The following is a 16,769-nucleotide window of genomic DNA, read 5'->3' on the forward strand; positions in this document are numbered from 1 at the left end:
TCTCATCCTCTGTCGTCCAATTTTCCTCCTGCCCCCAATCCCTCCCAGCATCAGAGTCTTTTCCAATGAGTCAACTCTTTGCATGAGGTGGCCAAAGTACCGGAGTTTCAGCTTTAGCATCATTCCTTCCAAAGAACACCCAGGACTGATCTCCTTTAGGATGGACTGGTTGGATCTTCTTGCAGTCCAAGGGACTCTCAAGAGTCTTCTCCAACACCACACTTCAAAAGCATCAATTCTTCAGCGCTCAGCCTTCTTCACAGTCCAACTCTCACATCCATACATGACCACTGGAAAAACCATAGCCTGGACTAGACGAACCTTTGTTGGAAAAGTAATGTCTCTGCTTTTGAACATGCTATCTAGGTTGGTCATAACTTTCCTTCCAAGGAGTAAGCGTCTTTTAATTTCATGGCTGCAATCACCATCTGCAGTGATTTTGGAGCCCAGAAAAATAAAGTCTGACACTGTTTCCACTGTTCCCCATCTATTTCCCATGAAGTGATGGGACCAGATGCCATGATCTTCGTTTTCTGAATGTTGAGCTTTAAGCCAACTTTTTCACTCTCCACTTTCACTTTCATCAAGAGGCTTTTGAGTTCCTCTTCACTTTCTGCTGTAAGGGTGGTGTCATCTGCATATCTGAGGTTATTGATATTTCTACCAGCAATCTTGATTCCAGCTTGTGTTTCTTCCAGTCCAGCGTTTCTCATGATGTACTCTGCATATAAGTTAAATAAACAGGGTGACAATATACAGCCTTGACGAACTCCTTTTCCTATTTGGAACCAGTCTGTTGTTCCATGTCCAGTTCTAACTGTTGCTTCCTGACCTGCATATAGGTTTCTCAAGAGGCAGGGATTTAGAAGCAGGCAAAATGCTTTGATGTCCATGGATCCATGACACATTGACAAGGTCTTGCAACGGGCCTCCTTTACCCATTGGGGTCAGCAGATATGGCACCTAGGGCCCATCATTCTTTTAGGGGGCCCATGAAAATGTCTTAACTTCTTTGAAAATCGGAAGGAAAAATGAGTTCTTAGGTCTTGGCACGTGTCTTAAATACATTTTGTTGTTGTTCAATTGCTCAGTCATGTCTGATTCTTTGTGACCTCATGGTGACTGCAGCACGCCAGGCTTCCCTGCCCTTCACATCTCCCGGACTTTGCCCAAACTCATATCCATTGAGTCGGTGATGATCCAACCGGTGATCCAACCATCTTATCCTCTGTAGTCCCCTTCTCTTCCTGCCTTGAATCTTGCCCAGCATCAGGGTCTTTTCCAGTGAAGTCAGTTCTTTGCATCAGGTGGCCAAAGTATTGGAGCTTTAGCTTCATCATCAGTCCTTCCAATGAATATTCAGGGTTGATTTCTTTTAGGATTGACTGGTTTGATCTCCTTGCTGCCCAAGGGACTCTCAAGAGTTTTCTCCAACACCACAGTTCAAAGGCATCAACTCTTCAATGCTAAGTGTTTTTTATTGTCTAGCTCTTACATCTGTACATGACTACTGGAAAAACTATAGCTTTGACTAGATGGACCTTTGTTGGCAAAGCAATGTCTCTGCTTTTTAATATGCTATCTAGGTTTGTCATAGCTTTTCTTCTGAGGAGCAAGCATCTTTTAATTTCATGGCTGCAATCACCATCTGCAGTGATTTTGGAGCCCCAGAAAATAAAGTCTGACACTGTTTCCATTGTTTCCCCATCTATTTTCCATGAAGTGATGGGACCGGATGCCATGATCTTCATTTTTTGAATGTTGAGTTTTAAGTCAGCTTTTTCACTCTCTTCTTCCACCTTCATCAAGAGGCTCTTTAATTCCTCTTCGCTTTCTGCCATAAGGGTGGTGTCATCTACATATCTGAGGTCATTAATATTTCTCCTGGCAATACTGATTCCAGCTTGTGATTCATCCAGGCCAGCATGCATAATACATAGTATTGATCTTTATACCAACATAGTTGTAAAATATGGTTTTCAATGTTTTTTTGTGGAGGAAAGTGTTCACAAAGGCAGAAGTGCTCAGGCCCACAGAAGTCATCAGCTGGCCCTGGTCCTGCTGATCTGGAGCCTCTGTGGAGGTGTCTAGCAGGGCCGGTTCCTGGGGTGGATGTGGGCAGCAACAGCCTGGTGAAGGCCCTGAGCAGGTGGGCCCCTAGAGGAGGATCATGAACACTTGGGAGACCCTCGCCCTAGATTCCCCCACATAATGGAGAGAGATAGTGGGAATGAGTGGGTGCGCTGGTCTTGTGGTTTCCTAGTGGAGATGGATCCTAAGGTGACCCCCTCACTGTGCACACACCAGACCATGAGGCTTAGGAAATTCAGGTTACACTGTATGACTTTGGGGATATAATCTTGCTGAGGCTCAGCTGTGAAATGGAGATAACACCATCCAGCTCAAGGGGTTTTTGAGAAGATGGAATCAGTCAGAACACAGAGCTGTCCACGTCTACTCAAACCTCTCCCACCTGCCCCGCTGGCTCAAGGTGGGCACGTTACCGGTAAAGGCTAGTGGCTTAGACACCTTTTATTATGTACTGTGTTCTTGAAACAACTTGCCTTGATTACTTGTTTTCTTTTTTTCAGTACTTTTAAACATGCTTTATTTGTTTGTTTTAGCTGTGCTGGGTCTTCGCTGGTGCGCGGGCTTTCTCCAGTTGCGACGAGTGGGGGCTGCTCTCTAGTTGCAGTGTGCTGGCTTCCCGTTGCGCTGGCTTCTCTTGCTGTGGCTCCCAGGCTCGAGAGCACAGGCTCAGTGGTTGTGGCACACAGGCTTAGTTGCCCTGCAGCACGTGGGATCTTCCCAACCAGGCATCAAACCAGTGCCTCCTGCATTAGCATGCAGATTCTTAACCACTGGACCACCACAGAAACCTTTACTTGGTGTTTCAAAAAAATGCTTTTTAAAACTGTTTTTTAACCAAAAAAAGTTACACTTTGCTGCTGTTTCCCAATTTTTTTCTCTTGCTAAGTAAGAATATTTCTTTAAAAAGCTACCATGAAGTGACTTAGCAGCAGCAACAGCATGCTGTACTATTGTCTGCCCTCATCATAATTTCATAAAGAAGAGATACCTTAACACCCCAAAGTGGAAGACGTAATATCAGAATACAGAACAGTCTGTCCTAAGAAGCAACAGGAGGCAACCTGCCACTGACACACACATGTGCATAGGACCCTTTGTTTCCTGGTAGTGAGCACACTGAACCATGTATGCTGACAGGCAAGAAAAAACAGGCACGTCATTGCCTAGCTGGGCAACTGAACAAGCCAGGCACTCAAACATCATCTGCTGTTTCCTATCATCACTAATTTAATTCCAGCCTTCAGGAGGCATCTGCTTTCTGCCAGGCACTGCCCTGGGTCCTGCAGGGGATGCAGAGTGAGTAAGCATGGCCCCTGTCCTCAGAGGGCAGAGACAGGATAAGGGTAGGAAGACCCCCAGCAAACAGCAGGAGATAAGTCCTACTCTACCCTGGGAGCTACAGGCTGAGACCTGTAGAGAGACAAGCAGGTTCCATTAGCATGTGACTTTGGAGTGTGTCTGGAAGCACAAGAAGGATGAGCAGGATACTTGCGGCTGAAGGGAGTAAAGACATCGGCCTTGGAGATGAGGCGGCATGATGCATACGGGGAATGGCACTGCAGTCCAGGGTGTGCAGAGGATGACAGATGGGAAAAGAGAGGGCGGCCTGGGTCCCACAGCACCCTGAAGGCCAGGCTCAGGGGTCTGCATCTTGAACAGCTGGTGATTCGGTGCCATCTCAGGTTTCCACTGCTGTTATCCAGAGCTGGCATTTTTTGTTGTTTAGTTGCTCAGTCGTGTCCGACTCGGTGACCCCATGGACTGCAGCACACCAGGCTTCCCTGTCCTTCACCATCTCCTGGAGTTTACTCAAACTCATCCGTTGAGTCGGTGATGCTATCCAACCATCTTGTCCTCTGTCATCCCCTTCTCCTCCTGCTTTCTATCTTTCCCAGCATCAGGGCCTTTTCCAATGAGTCAGCTCTTTGCATCAGAACTGAAGAACGAAGAGCTGTCATTTACTGAGTGCTTACTGCGTGCCAGGATCTGAGAGCCTCATTTAATCTAGGAACCTCCCTATAATGTAGGAACTATGACTACTCTATCTTACAGGTAAGGAACTGTGCTTAGAGAGGTGACGTGGTTTGCCCTGAAGGAGCCAAGACCCACACCCAGGTCTGCCCCATTTCAAAGCCTAGGTTCTTAACATGCCAGCTTGAGAGGCTGAGGCCTTAGGAAGGAAATTCTGAGTGCTAAAGGAAGGACAGACTTAGGGCCTGGGAGAATCAGAGGCAGAGATGAGTGTAGGTCATGATTGGTGCAGCTTGACTCCCAGGTCGCAAGGGCTGAGGTGGGGCAGCTGCAGTGGGGACAAATGGATGAAAGGTACACTGTTCTGGTAGGAGAACGGGAAGAATGCTGTGGCCATGGAGCGAACAGGGAGAGGGCAAGATGCTGCTGTGCGTTCCAGCTGAGGGATCTGGAAAAAACTCATGCCATTCAAGGAGATTTAAACATCGAGGGAGAGAAAATCTCATTAGATTTTTGAAATAAGGAAAAAAACATAAGATTCCAAAGCTCCTTTCTCACAGTCCAGGAGACAGAGTGATTGCCAAATGTCAAACTGGAATAACCCCCAAATCACTGATTCAGTCTATATTTTGAATCTAGCTATTTTTCTCTCTGCCTGTAGGGCATGCGGGATCCTGGTTCCCTGGCCACGGATCAGACCCACAGCCCCTACATTGGAAGTGTAAAGTCTTAGCCACTGGACCACCAGGGAAGTCCCTGAATCCAGTAATTCTGATGTCAAGGCTTCTGTGCAGGTTTTGGGGTAGGGGAACAATCTTCGTAGTTGGCTTTATTTAAAAACAAGAACAGGGTACACAGGCGGGGCTCTCCAGTTTTCCTTTCAGCCCTGTGACAAATGGATGTTCTTTAAGGGGCGAGCAGGGGACTGTGGACATCCCAAGTAACAGAAAAAACTTTAACAGAACCTTCTAAAGACATGTTGGCTCCCATGAAGGAATTACAGGCAGAGGAGAAAAGTCTTCAGTGATCAAGTTGCGTAAAATGCATACAGGACCTCACCTTCTCTCCTGGGATATCTTGCTCCTGAGAAAGCCCTTTGAGGGGAAGCGAGAAGGAAGGAAGGATTTCTTCCTTCCTTCCTTCCAGCTCAGCATTAATGTATGTCCCCGCTGTGCTGGGTCTGACCGGCACTGGTTGTCTGACCGGCACAGATTGTTCAAGGTTTCATGTAACCCTCACAACAACCTTACGTGGAGGCTGTTTTCATCCCATCTCGAGAGAGGAAGAAACCGTGGCTCAGGGAAGAAGATGCATGGCTGGGACTGGAGCCCAGAGTCTCTGGTCTCTGAAGCCCACGCTCCTTCCCACCAGCCACACCACCTCCTCCACCAGCACCATTCCCGGGACGTAACATACTGCAGAAAGTGATGGAAGAACAGAATCTAACTGAATAATCAAATCCATGAACAACAGAGAGAAGGGCCTGCAGCCTCCACCAAGTGACACCAATCAGAATGAGCTTGTCGATTTGTATGTGCTGTGTGCTAAGTTGCTTCAGTCTTGTCCAACTCTTTGCGACCCTATTGTAGCCCACCAGGCTCCTCCATCCATGGGATTCTCCAGGCAAGAATACTGGAGTGGGTTGTCATGCCTTCCTCCAGGGGATCTTCCTGACCCAGGGATCGAACCTGAGTCTCTTACGTCTCCTGCATTGGCAGACAGGTTCTTTACCACTAGCACCATCAGGAAAAAAGTGAAAGTGAAAGTCGCTCAGTGGTGTCTGACTCTTTGCGACCCCATGGACTATACAGTCCGTGGAATTTCTCCAGGCCAGAATACTGGAGTGGGTACCCTTTCCCTTCTCCAGGGATCTTCCCAATCCAGGGATCAGACCCAGGTCTCCCACACTGCAGGCAGATTCTTTTCCAGCTGAGCCACAAGGGAAGCCCATGTTGATTTGTACACCAATGAGCAAGCCACACACCAAAACCTGAGATCTCCCGAGGGACCAGCTCCTGTTCTGAGCCTTGCTGAGCCTACCTGAGGTGGAGCCACCAGGGCAACCAGAGTGAATGAGAATGTGGTGTCTGAGGAAACCTGCTCCAAATGTGATCCAGACTTCCCAGCCTGCTCATTACTATTCTGTCCCACATCACAGGTGCTGCCTTGGCTCTATGAAATGCTCCTATCAAACCACCAGAGCAAGCAAGGAAATTTGTCCAAATGCCCTGATTTCATGTATTTTTTTCTTCCTCAAAGGTAAGAAAAGAAACTCCATATGTCATCCTAAATAGATGACAGAAATCTGTTAGAAAAATTCAGTGCAAATATGTTTCAGTTCTCATGAAACATAAGGCGCTCCAGCGATGCCTCTACCACCCGTCAAAATACATTCTCCATGAACAGACTCATGTCCCCAGAGAGTGACTTGATGTAAGAAGGTGGCACAGAATTGTGGAAAGAAATTGGAGCATGGACCTAATAAATTAGCATGTGTAATAAACTGCGACATGAAATGTAACAGAGATTAGAGAATGGACCTCTGGGGATGTTTGGGTTCTGAAATCATCTAGATTTTGATGATCAAAGTTATACATGAAAAAAATAAGATTATTTTTGATGGTGATGATTGAAATGAATTTTAAAAGTCTGCTATTTGCACATTTAGTTTAGTTATGGAGTTAAACCCACTGGTCTGTATGTCTCTCTGAGGTCATTTTCTCTCCCTTCCTGGGTGGAGTCCCCGTAGTCTGATGTAGGCACCTGAGCATGGCTGCTCCAGGACCTGGTAACGATGAGAGAGGAAGGGAACGCTGGGGCCACTACCTGTGACCAAACCTGCCCGGGCAAGTCTTCAGCAGGCAGGACTCCCTCCCTGACCATGGTACTCATGGTCGTCGATCTCTTTTGCTTTTTGCACTCTGGCTGTTCAGAAAATCAGTTCCTGATACTCACTGGAAACACTTCCCCATGGCTGTCGGTAAACAGGGTTCTGCGAGGGCACGTGCTTGGCTCTGAAACAGCCTAGTGACACAGGAAACCACCTTCCACGTTCACTTGGAAAGGAGGTGCACCTGGCAACCAAGGCGATCTTCATAAATATAGGATCCTCCTGCTGAAATCTTTCCAGGTTCTTCCCGTCTCACACAGAACAGAAGCTGATGTTCTCTGCACGGCCCACATGGCTGGCTTGCTCTGGCTCCTCATCTCTCTTTCCATGGCTATGTTGCCCCAGCCACTCTACATCTTTAGGCGGTTCCTTGAACTTGTCAAGGTCATTTCCACCTTAAGGCCTTGCATGTATTTGCCTGGAAAGCCCTTCCTTTAGATCTTTGCCTGACGTTTTTCTTCTTGTCCTTTGGGTTTCAGTGGAAAGCACAGTCAGTCAGAAAAGTCAGGACCATCCAGGACACGTCCTCCTCCCAGCTGCATCCATGACTCTCCTGCTGAATCTTTTCTTGGGCACTGGTAACTGTGCACACCTTCCACTGCGTGTGTTTACACACTTCTCAGCTGTCACCCCTCAACAGCAGGGAAATCCCACCAGAGCAGAGCAGGGACCTTTCCTCGCCAGTCCCTACTGTATTATTCTAGCTCTTAGAATAGTTCAACAATTATTTGTTGAACAAATGGTAAATGAATAGGGATTCAAACTCTAGAACTTGTGCTACCACTTCTCACAGGAAGTTGGCATCTTTTCTGTTAGTGTCTCCTGTACCTAATGCTGGGCCTGCCAACCAGGGATGGCCATTAATTCCTTCGTTTGGGTGAACACTAAGGACCTTCCTCTCCGGCCACATCACTCCCTCCCAAAGAACAAGTGCACGTATGTCTCAACACATTTCTTAAAAATTGATCTCTGCTGACCAGGGGTAAGAGGTGGGTGGGTGGTAAATATGAGATAAATCATGAGTTAAATTAAGAATATTCTAGACCATACTTCTGAACTATTTCATTGCATCCTTTACTAATATCTCATAAGTTTAATTACTCTGTCTTTAAAACAATGTACTATCTTAATAGGTCCTCTTTATTTTTCTAAAAATTTCTAGATTATTCTTTATTTTATCAGATGATTTTTTTTAATCCTTTTGAAAAGTTAAAAAACTTCTGGTTCAGATTTTTATTTGAATTATACTAAATGTCTATCCTCATTTTGGAAGAATTCTTCTTTGCATGGTCCTTCCTACCAGCAAACTGGTAGGTTTCTTAGAGATTTGCAGTTTTCTTGTTAAGTTTTAACTTCACATTTTTTTTTCCTATTATGGATGGATTGTTGTTTAGTTGCTAAGTCGTGTCCAACTCTTTTGTGACCCCATAGGCTGTGGCCCTCCAGGCTCCTCTGTCCAGGAGAATTTCCAAGCAAGAATACTAGAGTGGGTTGCCATTTCCTTCTCCAGGGGATCTTTCCGACTCAGGGATCAAATCTATGTCTCCTGCATTGGCAGGCAGATTCTTTACCACTGAGCCACCAGGGAATTTCTGTTTTATCTCCCCACCCCTCCAATCTGGTTTGAGATTCATATCTGTAAATCTTGGTTATGAAATGGGGAGTTCTCATGGAAACCCCGGAACCCCTTCCTTGAGCTGTACTGTGTATTGTGCTGAATGATCTGGATTCATGAATAGACCTGCTCCTACTAGACCTTTTCTTTGAATAGGTTGAATTTTTATTTTGCATTCATTTGCATCAAATTTGCTATATTCTATTTTTTTTAATTGAAGTTGATTTACAATGTTGTGTGAGTTTCATGTATACAGCACAGTGCTTCAGTTAAACATAACTATCTATCCTTTCTCGGGTTCTTCTTCATTGTAGGTTATTACAAGATATTGGATATAGGTCCTTGTGCTATACTGTAGGTCTGAATTGTTTATCTGTTTTATATTTAGAGCGCAGAGTTGCTGTTTTCTTTTACAGGTTCTTTGTAACTCCGGTAAATGTTTTTGATCTCTGATTTTACCCTGGGGATCCTTTATATTTCTCCACACATTTTTCTCCCATTCTATGCAATAGCTATTTCAAACCCTGTCCACAATCCTGACAATCCAATTTCACCATCCCCTCACTTTCAGAAGGCAAACTTGCCTTCTAGTTCAGGGGGCTAGAGATGTAACCAAGCAGGACCCTATGGGGAATTCCCAGGACAGACTCTCCCATGTCCTCGGCCTGCCTCTTGTTTATAGAAAGACTTTACCTTCCTAAGCCAAACCTGAGTTCTAAAGAGTAAATTTAATACATTTAGAAGTGAGAAAATGCAGAAACAAAGAAAAACAGTCAAGCGAGACAAAATAATAGTTTAGCCATTAAACAAAGTCAAAGACCTTTATTTCCTCTCAAGGGCTATAGATACGTTTCTGAACCATGTCCTTTGAGCTGTTTGCAGACACCAAAACCCCCATCAGGTGGACCATGTTTACTGCATGCTGACCACCATCATGAAGGTCCCAGACAGGACGGAATCAGAGGGTCAATGATGTTGATTCCCGATTACCTCACCACCAACCAATCAGAAGAATGTATACAAGCCGATCACGCACCCTGCAACCCTCTCCCTCACTCTGTCTTTAAAAACCTTTCCCTGAAAGCCATCGGGGAGTTCCCACCTTTTGAGCATTAGCCATCCCCACTCTTGCTTAGCGCCCTGCAATAAACTTTCCTTCACAACCCAGTGTCAGTGCGTTGGCTTTACTGTGCACTTTGCTTCAGTAAGTGGGGCAAGGGGTTCGGGGAGGCTTAGAACACAAAACAAATTTTGTTCATCTTCCTAAAAATCAAATTTACCCACTTACTTATATCTGGACCATTCTGTCTTTGCTGTTCCATTGTTGACACCCCACCTGTTTTCTGGACCTCATCCTCTCCATTTTCCCAAAACTCCCTATTGTTGGACACTTAGGTTGTTTCAAGGTTTTCCTAATATAAGAGTATAACACTTAATGATCTGCATTGTGATATACCCTTGGCTGCTTGTCTAGTTATTCCTCAGGATAAATGATCGAAAGTATATTTGCTGGGTCAAAGGGTATGCACACTTGGATTGCTTTGAGTCACCAAGTCACCCATGCTAATATGTGCTACTTTGTGTATGTTAGACTGCCTGGTCCTCTGAACTCTTACCAACATAAATTATTGTCCTTTTTAACCATTAATTTGTTAGGCAAGTGGCATTTCATTATTTCAATTTGCATTTTTATTGCTTGTCTGAACAAATGCTAAACTTTGCCCTGTTCATGGCTGTCTTCCCATTGCCTCAGTGTGCTTCTGCTGAATGGAAAAAAAATGAATGAATGTACAAAACATATGCCAAGTATGGGCTGGGTGTTGCATTGAATACAGTTGAGATACAATGAAAATTGAATATTTTTTCATATGCTTATTGGTCATTCACCTTATTCTTTTTTGTTTTTGGTCAACTGTCTGCTTATGTAGACTGCCCTTTTATCTACTAGCATTATGAGAATATTAATTCTCAAGGGCTTAGCTCATCTTTTGCCTAGAGAGGAAGATGTTCTGCTGAAGTCCTCATGATCCAGGAGAGAACCCCGAACTCTCTTCCCAACCTCAAAGGCCCCTCCCCCACACATGGAGGACAAGAGTGTGGGGATGAGGGATGCCCGTGACAACACGGTGAGGTGGGACCTCACCTGTTCAAGTGCTGTGGATAAGAGCTGTAGCTCTAAGTGGTGAAGTTTCTATTTTTCCCTACAGCCAGTTGTTTAATAGAATCTTAGAAAAGAAGTGTTGATTCCTCAACAGGCATAAGGCCTCCTGAGATCAGGACAGCTTGAAAGATACAAGTTAGGATTGAACCTTATATTCAAATTAGCACCAACCGAAGACAGAGACACGCTTCTCAAATCACGCTACCTCGAGTGAGAGACACTGAATCCTCATGTGGATGGTGAGCCGTTTTACAAGGGTGAGACACGTGCGGACAGGACTTGACTTTATGTGACAGCAACACGTGTTTCACAGCACGTTACGCTGCAGAGACCTACAGCTCTGGGCTTTCTCGGACAACAGTCAATCTGTCTGCTTGACCATTGACCAGGACTGTGTTTCTATGTGACTTGATACTAATTAATGAGGAGTGGCTGTGAGAAAATGTACAGATTTGCCTCTTATTTGCAGAGAAAGGCACTTACTACTTTTTGCTCAGTACTTTGTTGAGAACTATTTCATGAAACTGTGGATAGGGGAGATACCTGCTGGTCTGTGACTCCCTTGTGAAAATAAAACACAATGATTCAGTTACCTGTGATAATTAATAAACAAAGACATTTAAATAATGCCTTTAAGACATCACGTGTACGGATTTGACTATAATGCAAGAATTCACTAATCTGGGTCTTCAACAAACACTCATTTTCCAAAAGATTGACACACAGGACATCTTCTGTCATATAAATAGTGTAATAAATGACACTTATTTCAGGAAACAAAAATGTATTTAATTCATGACACGTCTAGAGCCATGACTCTTTGGAGCCAGAAAGGACCTTGGGGGTCTCTGCTGTAAGCCTGGGAGATAAGGGGTTTGTGGGAGATCCAGCCCCTACAGGTAGCCTCCAAACTTTGGCCAGGAGTTCCTGGTCCTTCTTTGCATCCTGCCCTCAGGAACGCAGCACCTACATATCTAGAGGCAGATGGCTCTAGGAAGCACTTTAGCCAGCCCTTTCTCCCATAACCATTGGCACAGTCACCTGCCTAGTGGTGGAGGAGAAGCAAAGGCTCATTTCGGGGCTTGAAGGATCCCAAGGTATGGAAGGTTGACCACTGAGGTTCAATGGAACCAAGATGGCTTCAGTTAAAAATATAACCCTCTAGGAGTTCAGGTTTCTGGACTAGCCCCAAGCTTTACAAGCTGGTTCTTCAGGTAGTTAAAACTCAAATGGCAGTGATCATCCTTAACTCACCCAGCCAAAGTGAATCAGCTGTAGGGACCAGTTCTGTCTACAGCCAAGGGCTGACTCCCGTCCAGAAAAAGCCTATTTCTAAAATGGTTCTTCTGCTGCTGGACAAGACTGTGAAGCCCTAATTTCTACATGGGTTGTCATACTAAGGACACTGACCTGCCGCTGATGTCCCTGTGTTGATGGGAATATGCACATTATTCTGCTATGGACCCCAGATTGCAGAATCCACGGTAGAGGCAGGAGGGATGTGAAGTCTGGATGAGGCTCTGTCTGTATGAGGGATCCTCCAGGTCAGGCAGAGGCTGCTAACAGTCAGCTAGGCTTTTAGATTTCCCCACTGCTCAGTCACAAACACTGCAGTGAGTGTTTGTGATCTGGGACTCCATGTGTTCTCTGGTTTGGTTACTGCCTCAGTCTGGTTTCCCCAAAAGCAGACCCCAAAACATGGCTTCGAGTGCTTGGAGTTTATTTGAGAAGTGGTCCCAGGAACCAGTGGAGGAGTGGAGAAGAGAGGCAGGGAAGGGAAGACAGCCTGCTTGAGCCGGTCCTCACTGCAGGTGCCCAGAGCAAGATCTACTGGGCATCAGTGGGCAGCATACATCCCAAGGTCATTGCCCCAGCACAGGCAAAGGAGCTGGAGGATTTATACTCTATCAGTCACTGGATAGGGCTCTTTTCAGGGAGGGGAGCACTGCCTAGACTGTGCTTCTAGACCAGTGTCTAGAGTCTAGACACTCCCGGCCTACCTTCTGCACAGGAAGGGGCGCTCCTGCTGTGTCAGGGACCCCGGGCAGGTGGACCTTGGGCCAGTGTGCAGCAGCACAGTAAAGAGATAAGGCGAGCATCAACAGTTTCTGGAACAGTCTCTTTAGCCCAGACCCACTCCCCAACCAAGGTGTGTGTGTGTCTGCGTGTGTGCACTGCACAGACTGGTTGTGGTCATATTACAAGGGCAGTCATATTCACTCTGGTCCTGAAGGTGGGGACCTGGGAGGTTCTGATGCAGTATTTTCCCCATCCCATTCTTCAGAGCATGACAAAGCACCACATGTGGTTAGAGACCTCTGGCTTGACACTGCATGCATGGATGGGAAATAGGTACTAAGCTCTTCCTTCAGTGCTAGCACAGGGGTGTCATTTCACAACAGCGAAGTTTCTTCTCCTTGAGGTTGTTAAAGGGGCTCTGAGGTTATTACTATTTGCTGGGCTCTGGCTTTGTGTTACACCTATGCTGTAAACTTCAGTTGTCTCAACTCTATAAAGGGGCATGGTTATACCCATTGTACAGATGAGGCCAACGTGCATTTGTCCAATCAACCATGAAGACCCAGACAGGGTCCTAGGGATAGATATAAAAACAAGGTGCACGTGGGCTTGTTGACATGCTGGGAGCAAGTTCAAGGGCCACAGGCAGCTCCAGCCGCTGAGTGGACAAAGGACCGGAGGGGCCACAGAGGGCAGCTAGGAGCAGGTGTAGTGAGCAGACAAGAAAAGGCCTGGACTTAGAACCAAAGTCCAGAGTTTGCAAACTGCATGGCTGTGTTTCACACTCTGTGTAGCTCTGAAGCCTCTCTCTACACTCTTCTGATTCTAAACAACCTTCCATAGATGAACCTCTATTTCTGTTTTCCTTTAATCAGAGTAACCCATTCTTGATGGAGAAAGATATATTAATTTTCTCTTTTGGTTTGCTATCTGCGTTTTTATATACACTGATTCATGGTTGGTGGTGGGAAAAACTTTAACTTTGGGAAACTGGCACATTTGGGAGTTTGGATAAAAGCGATGCCCCTAATTTCCTACTCAGCGAGGGCACAGGGCAGGGTGGAGGCAGGAAGGGTCAAAGTGCCCAGGACTTGCCTCCATTTCCTGTTCACATTCCACCCAGCAGAGCCCAGTACAGATGGGTGGCTGTGCCTCCAGAAGGTGAGGCTCGCAGGTGAATGGGGGTTGAATGTGCTGGACTCATCCCAGCCCAGCACCCCACCGGTACAGCGTGAGTTGGGACCACGAGGCAGCAAAGTCAGTAGGATGTGGAGTCATAGTAAGAAATAACACACTATGCTTCAGTTGCCCTCTGGCTCTCAGCCCTAGCAGACAAAATGTGACTGTAATGGGGCATCGGTTCAAGCAGCAGAGAGGATCAAAGCTCATAACTGGAGACGAGGCAAGGGGTTGGAGCCCACATCCCAGGGAAGGGCTGCCTGTGAAGGCCAGAATCTGCTCTCCACCCACAGACATGCCAGGGGAAAGAGGGATATACCATCCCCAGGCACAGGAACCGGCTGGTTTATGAGGGAGGATTCAATGGTTGTGGAGGATGGGCTGGGAATGAGTGAAAGGCAGAGTGTGAGGTGTTGGAAGGTTCAGGGGCTCAGCCATGAAGGACGGTGCAGACTGCTTGGGCTGGCCAGCCCCCTGCTTAGCACCCCAGCTTGGCTGCTGAGCAGATGAAGGGGGCTCATAGACTATATATATGGGTTACCAGCAGTCATTAGCTTAGAGAGCCTACTCTCAGAATAGGGAAAAAATGGATCCTAAGTACAAAGAATTTGAGATATTACCAGATAAGATGTAATCTGAGTTTCAGAAGCAGCAGCTTATAGAGGAAGGAGCCTGTGACTTGAGGCCAAGAGGTTTGTGATGCAGCCTCCGAAACCTACTAGCTGTAGGCCTTGAGCAAGGACCTTCACGACTGGTCTCAGTTTCTTCCTCTGCACATGGGGCTGTGTCTGCCTCAGAGGTTTTACATTAAATGAACTGACACATGCAAAGCACCAGACACATAGGAGACGCTGAACAAATGCTGGCTTCTCCCCTGCCAGGAGGCAGCGGGGTCGAGTCTAGGGTGGACGTACTTAGGGAGGAGCTGTGGGGGGAACCCAGGCAGGTCATGGAGGATGGTGGGAGAGAGGCTGGGATCCCCTTCTGCCAGAGGCAGGGTCTGTTTTCTGTGGTTTTCACACCACGTCCCTTGGAACTCGGTGGCCTACTTGGGCTTGGAAGGAAGAGAGGACAGTGGGACTGAAGATCAAGTGATTGGGGTTTGGGAGACCCCTCGGACCAGCAGTGTTTGTATCTGATTAGAACCCTGGGATTCCATATAAGGTTTGTTTGGGAAAGGTTCTAAGTAAGTCAAGCCCAAATCTGAAAACTGCAGAGATAGTGACCTAGAAGGCAACTTTCAGTGTGAAGACTTTATACTATGAGATGAAGCTTTAGCACTGGCTAAAAGAGGGCTGGCTAGATGCCCTCAATCCACAGGAAACATTCCTCGGGGGGAGGGTGGTGCGAAATAACACAGCTCTTACCAGTAAGAAAGACTGTGGGTACTACATTACAGACTCGAAAGGCAAGGGCTGTCTTGATGAAAGATGGGATATGACAGGTCTTGGGAGATATCCAAGGACATGCGGGGATATTTTCCTGATTGAATAACTCTGCATTAATCAAGTCAAGTTTTCCTGGGCTCTCCCAAGTGCACAGGGATGGGCATCTTAGAGAGTGCTCTTTGGGGTCTCAGCACATCTCAGCACAAATACAGAGCCTCGCCCCAGCGTCAAGAGACCGGGCAGAGACTGGGCTGTCTGCTGTGACTTCACAGCCCTTACCTTCTTCAGCTCTTCCTGGACACTCTGGCTGTTGTCTTCAGAGGACAGACTTTCCTTCCGGTTCTCGGACTCGGTCTTGGGCTCGGATTCCTGATCCTCCCCAGAAGAAGTCTCCTTCTCACTCATTTTCCTTGCTAGCTCGTACAGCCTGTTCCTCCGTTTCTCTTCTGTGGTGTCTGTGCTGGCCCGGGGGTGCCGAGCCTCACTGCTGGTGTCAGTCTCTGATAAACCACCTGGCACCTGAAGGAAAGCCAGAATCATGAGCTGAAGACCCTCTGCTACAGCCCTGTTGTTCCCGATAATTGCCAGGTAAAGGTCAGTCCTTTACATGAGGCTTCCCTGATGGCTCAGCGGATAAAGAATCTGCCTGCAAGGCAGGAGACATAGGAAATGGGGGTTCAGTCCCTGAGTTGGGAAGATCCCCAGGAGAAAGAAATGACAACCCACTCCAGTATTCTTGCCTGGGAAATCCCATGAACAGAGGAGCCTTGTGGGCTCCAGTCCATGGGGTTGAAGAATCAGACATGATTTAGCGACTAAACCACCAAAGGTCAATGAAAATGAAGGTAAACTAAACCAGAAAATGAGGCTCTTGCTTGATCTGCTTTCCCTATGGATGAGCTCTTACTTTTTATTCTTACTTTCTCAAACATATGCATCTTAACACTTTGTTAGAACTTTAGGCAGAACCAATGCAATACTGTAAAGCAATTATCCTTCAACTAAAAAAAAAAAAACAAAACAAAACTTTAGGCAGGTGAGCATCTGTAGTCAGAAAAGTGAATTCAGTGTTTTTCATTTGCAGAATACTTATCCAGTGGCTACTAGGGGCATCACTGTGCTGGTACTGAGGATGCAAGTCTGAGCAAACCTCCACCAGCTCCCAGTGGAGGAGACACTAAAACCCTGCTAAGTGCAGAGAAGCAGGGGTGGGGATGGAGGCTCTGACAGCCCTGCTAAGGGGCGCCTGATGGGAGGGCTGGGAGTTAGGGAAAGCTGGCTTGTGGAAGTGGTGTTTGAGTTGAGATTCAAAGTGCAGCAGTTACCCAGCTAAAAGGGAGAGAGGAAAGAACCGTATTCTGGGCAGATCACAAAGATTTTGAGATGGTGTGAGGTTCTTGTGCACAGTTAAGGAATATTATGCCACCTTCCCTTGATAGTCACACAATTACATCT

The 16,769-nt window shown here is 46.5% G+C and overlaps 1 protein-coding gene across 4 annotated transcripts in view; it reads right to left on the bottom strand.

The window, feature by feature from the left end:
- MYRIP (myosin VIIA and Rab interacting protein) overlaps positions 1 to 16,769 on the bottom strand; it is a 227,076-nt gene that overhangs the window by 28,353 nt on the left and 181,954 nt on the right. For all 4 annotated transcript variants that reach the window (XM_027522735.1, XM_027522739.1, XM_027522738.1 and 1 more), the window contains one exon: positions 15,594 to 15,833. In XM_027522735.1, coding sequence (XP_027378536.1) covers positions 15,594 to 15,833 — 240 coding nt within the window. The remainder of the gene's footprint in view (positions 1 to 15,593; positions 15,834 to 16,769) is intronic.

This window comes from Bos indicus x Bos taurus, chromosome 22, assembly GCF_003369695.1.
Source record: "Bos indicus x Bos taurus breed Angus x Brahman F1 hybrid chromosome 22, Bos_hybrid_MaternalHap_v2.0, whole genome shotgun sequence".
Lineage (NCBI taxonomy): Eukaryota > Metazoa > Chordata > Mammalia > Artiodactyla > Bovidae > Bos > Bos indicus x Bos taurus.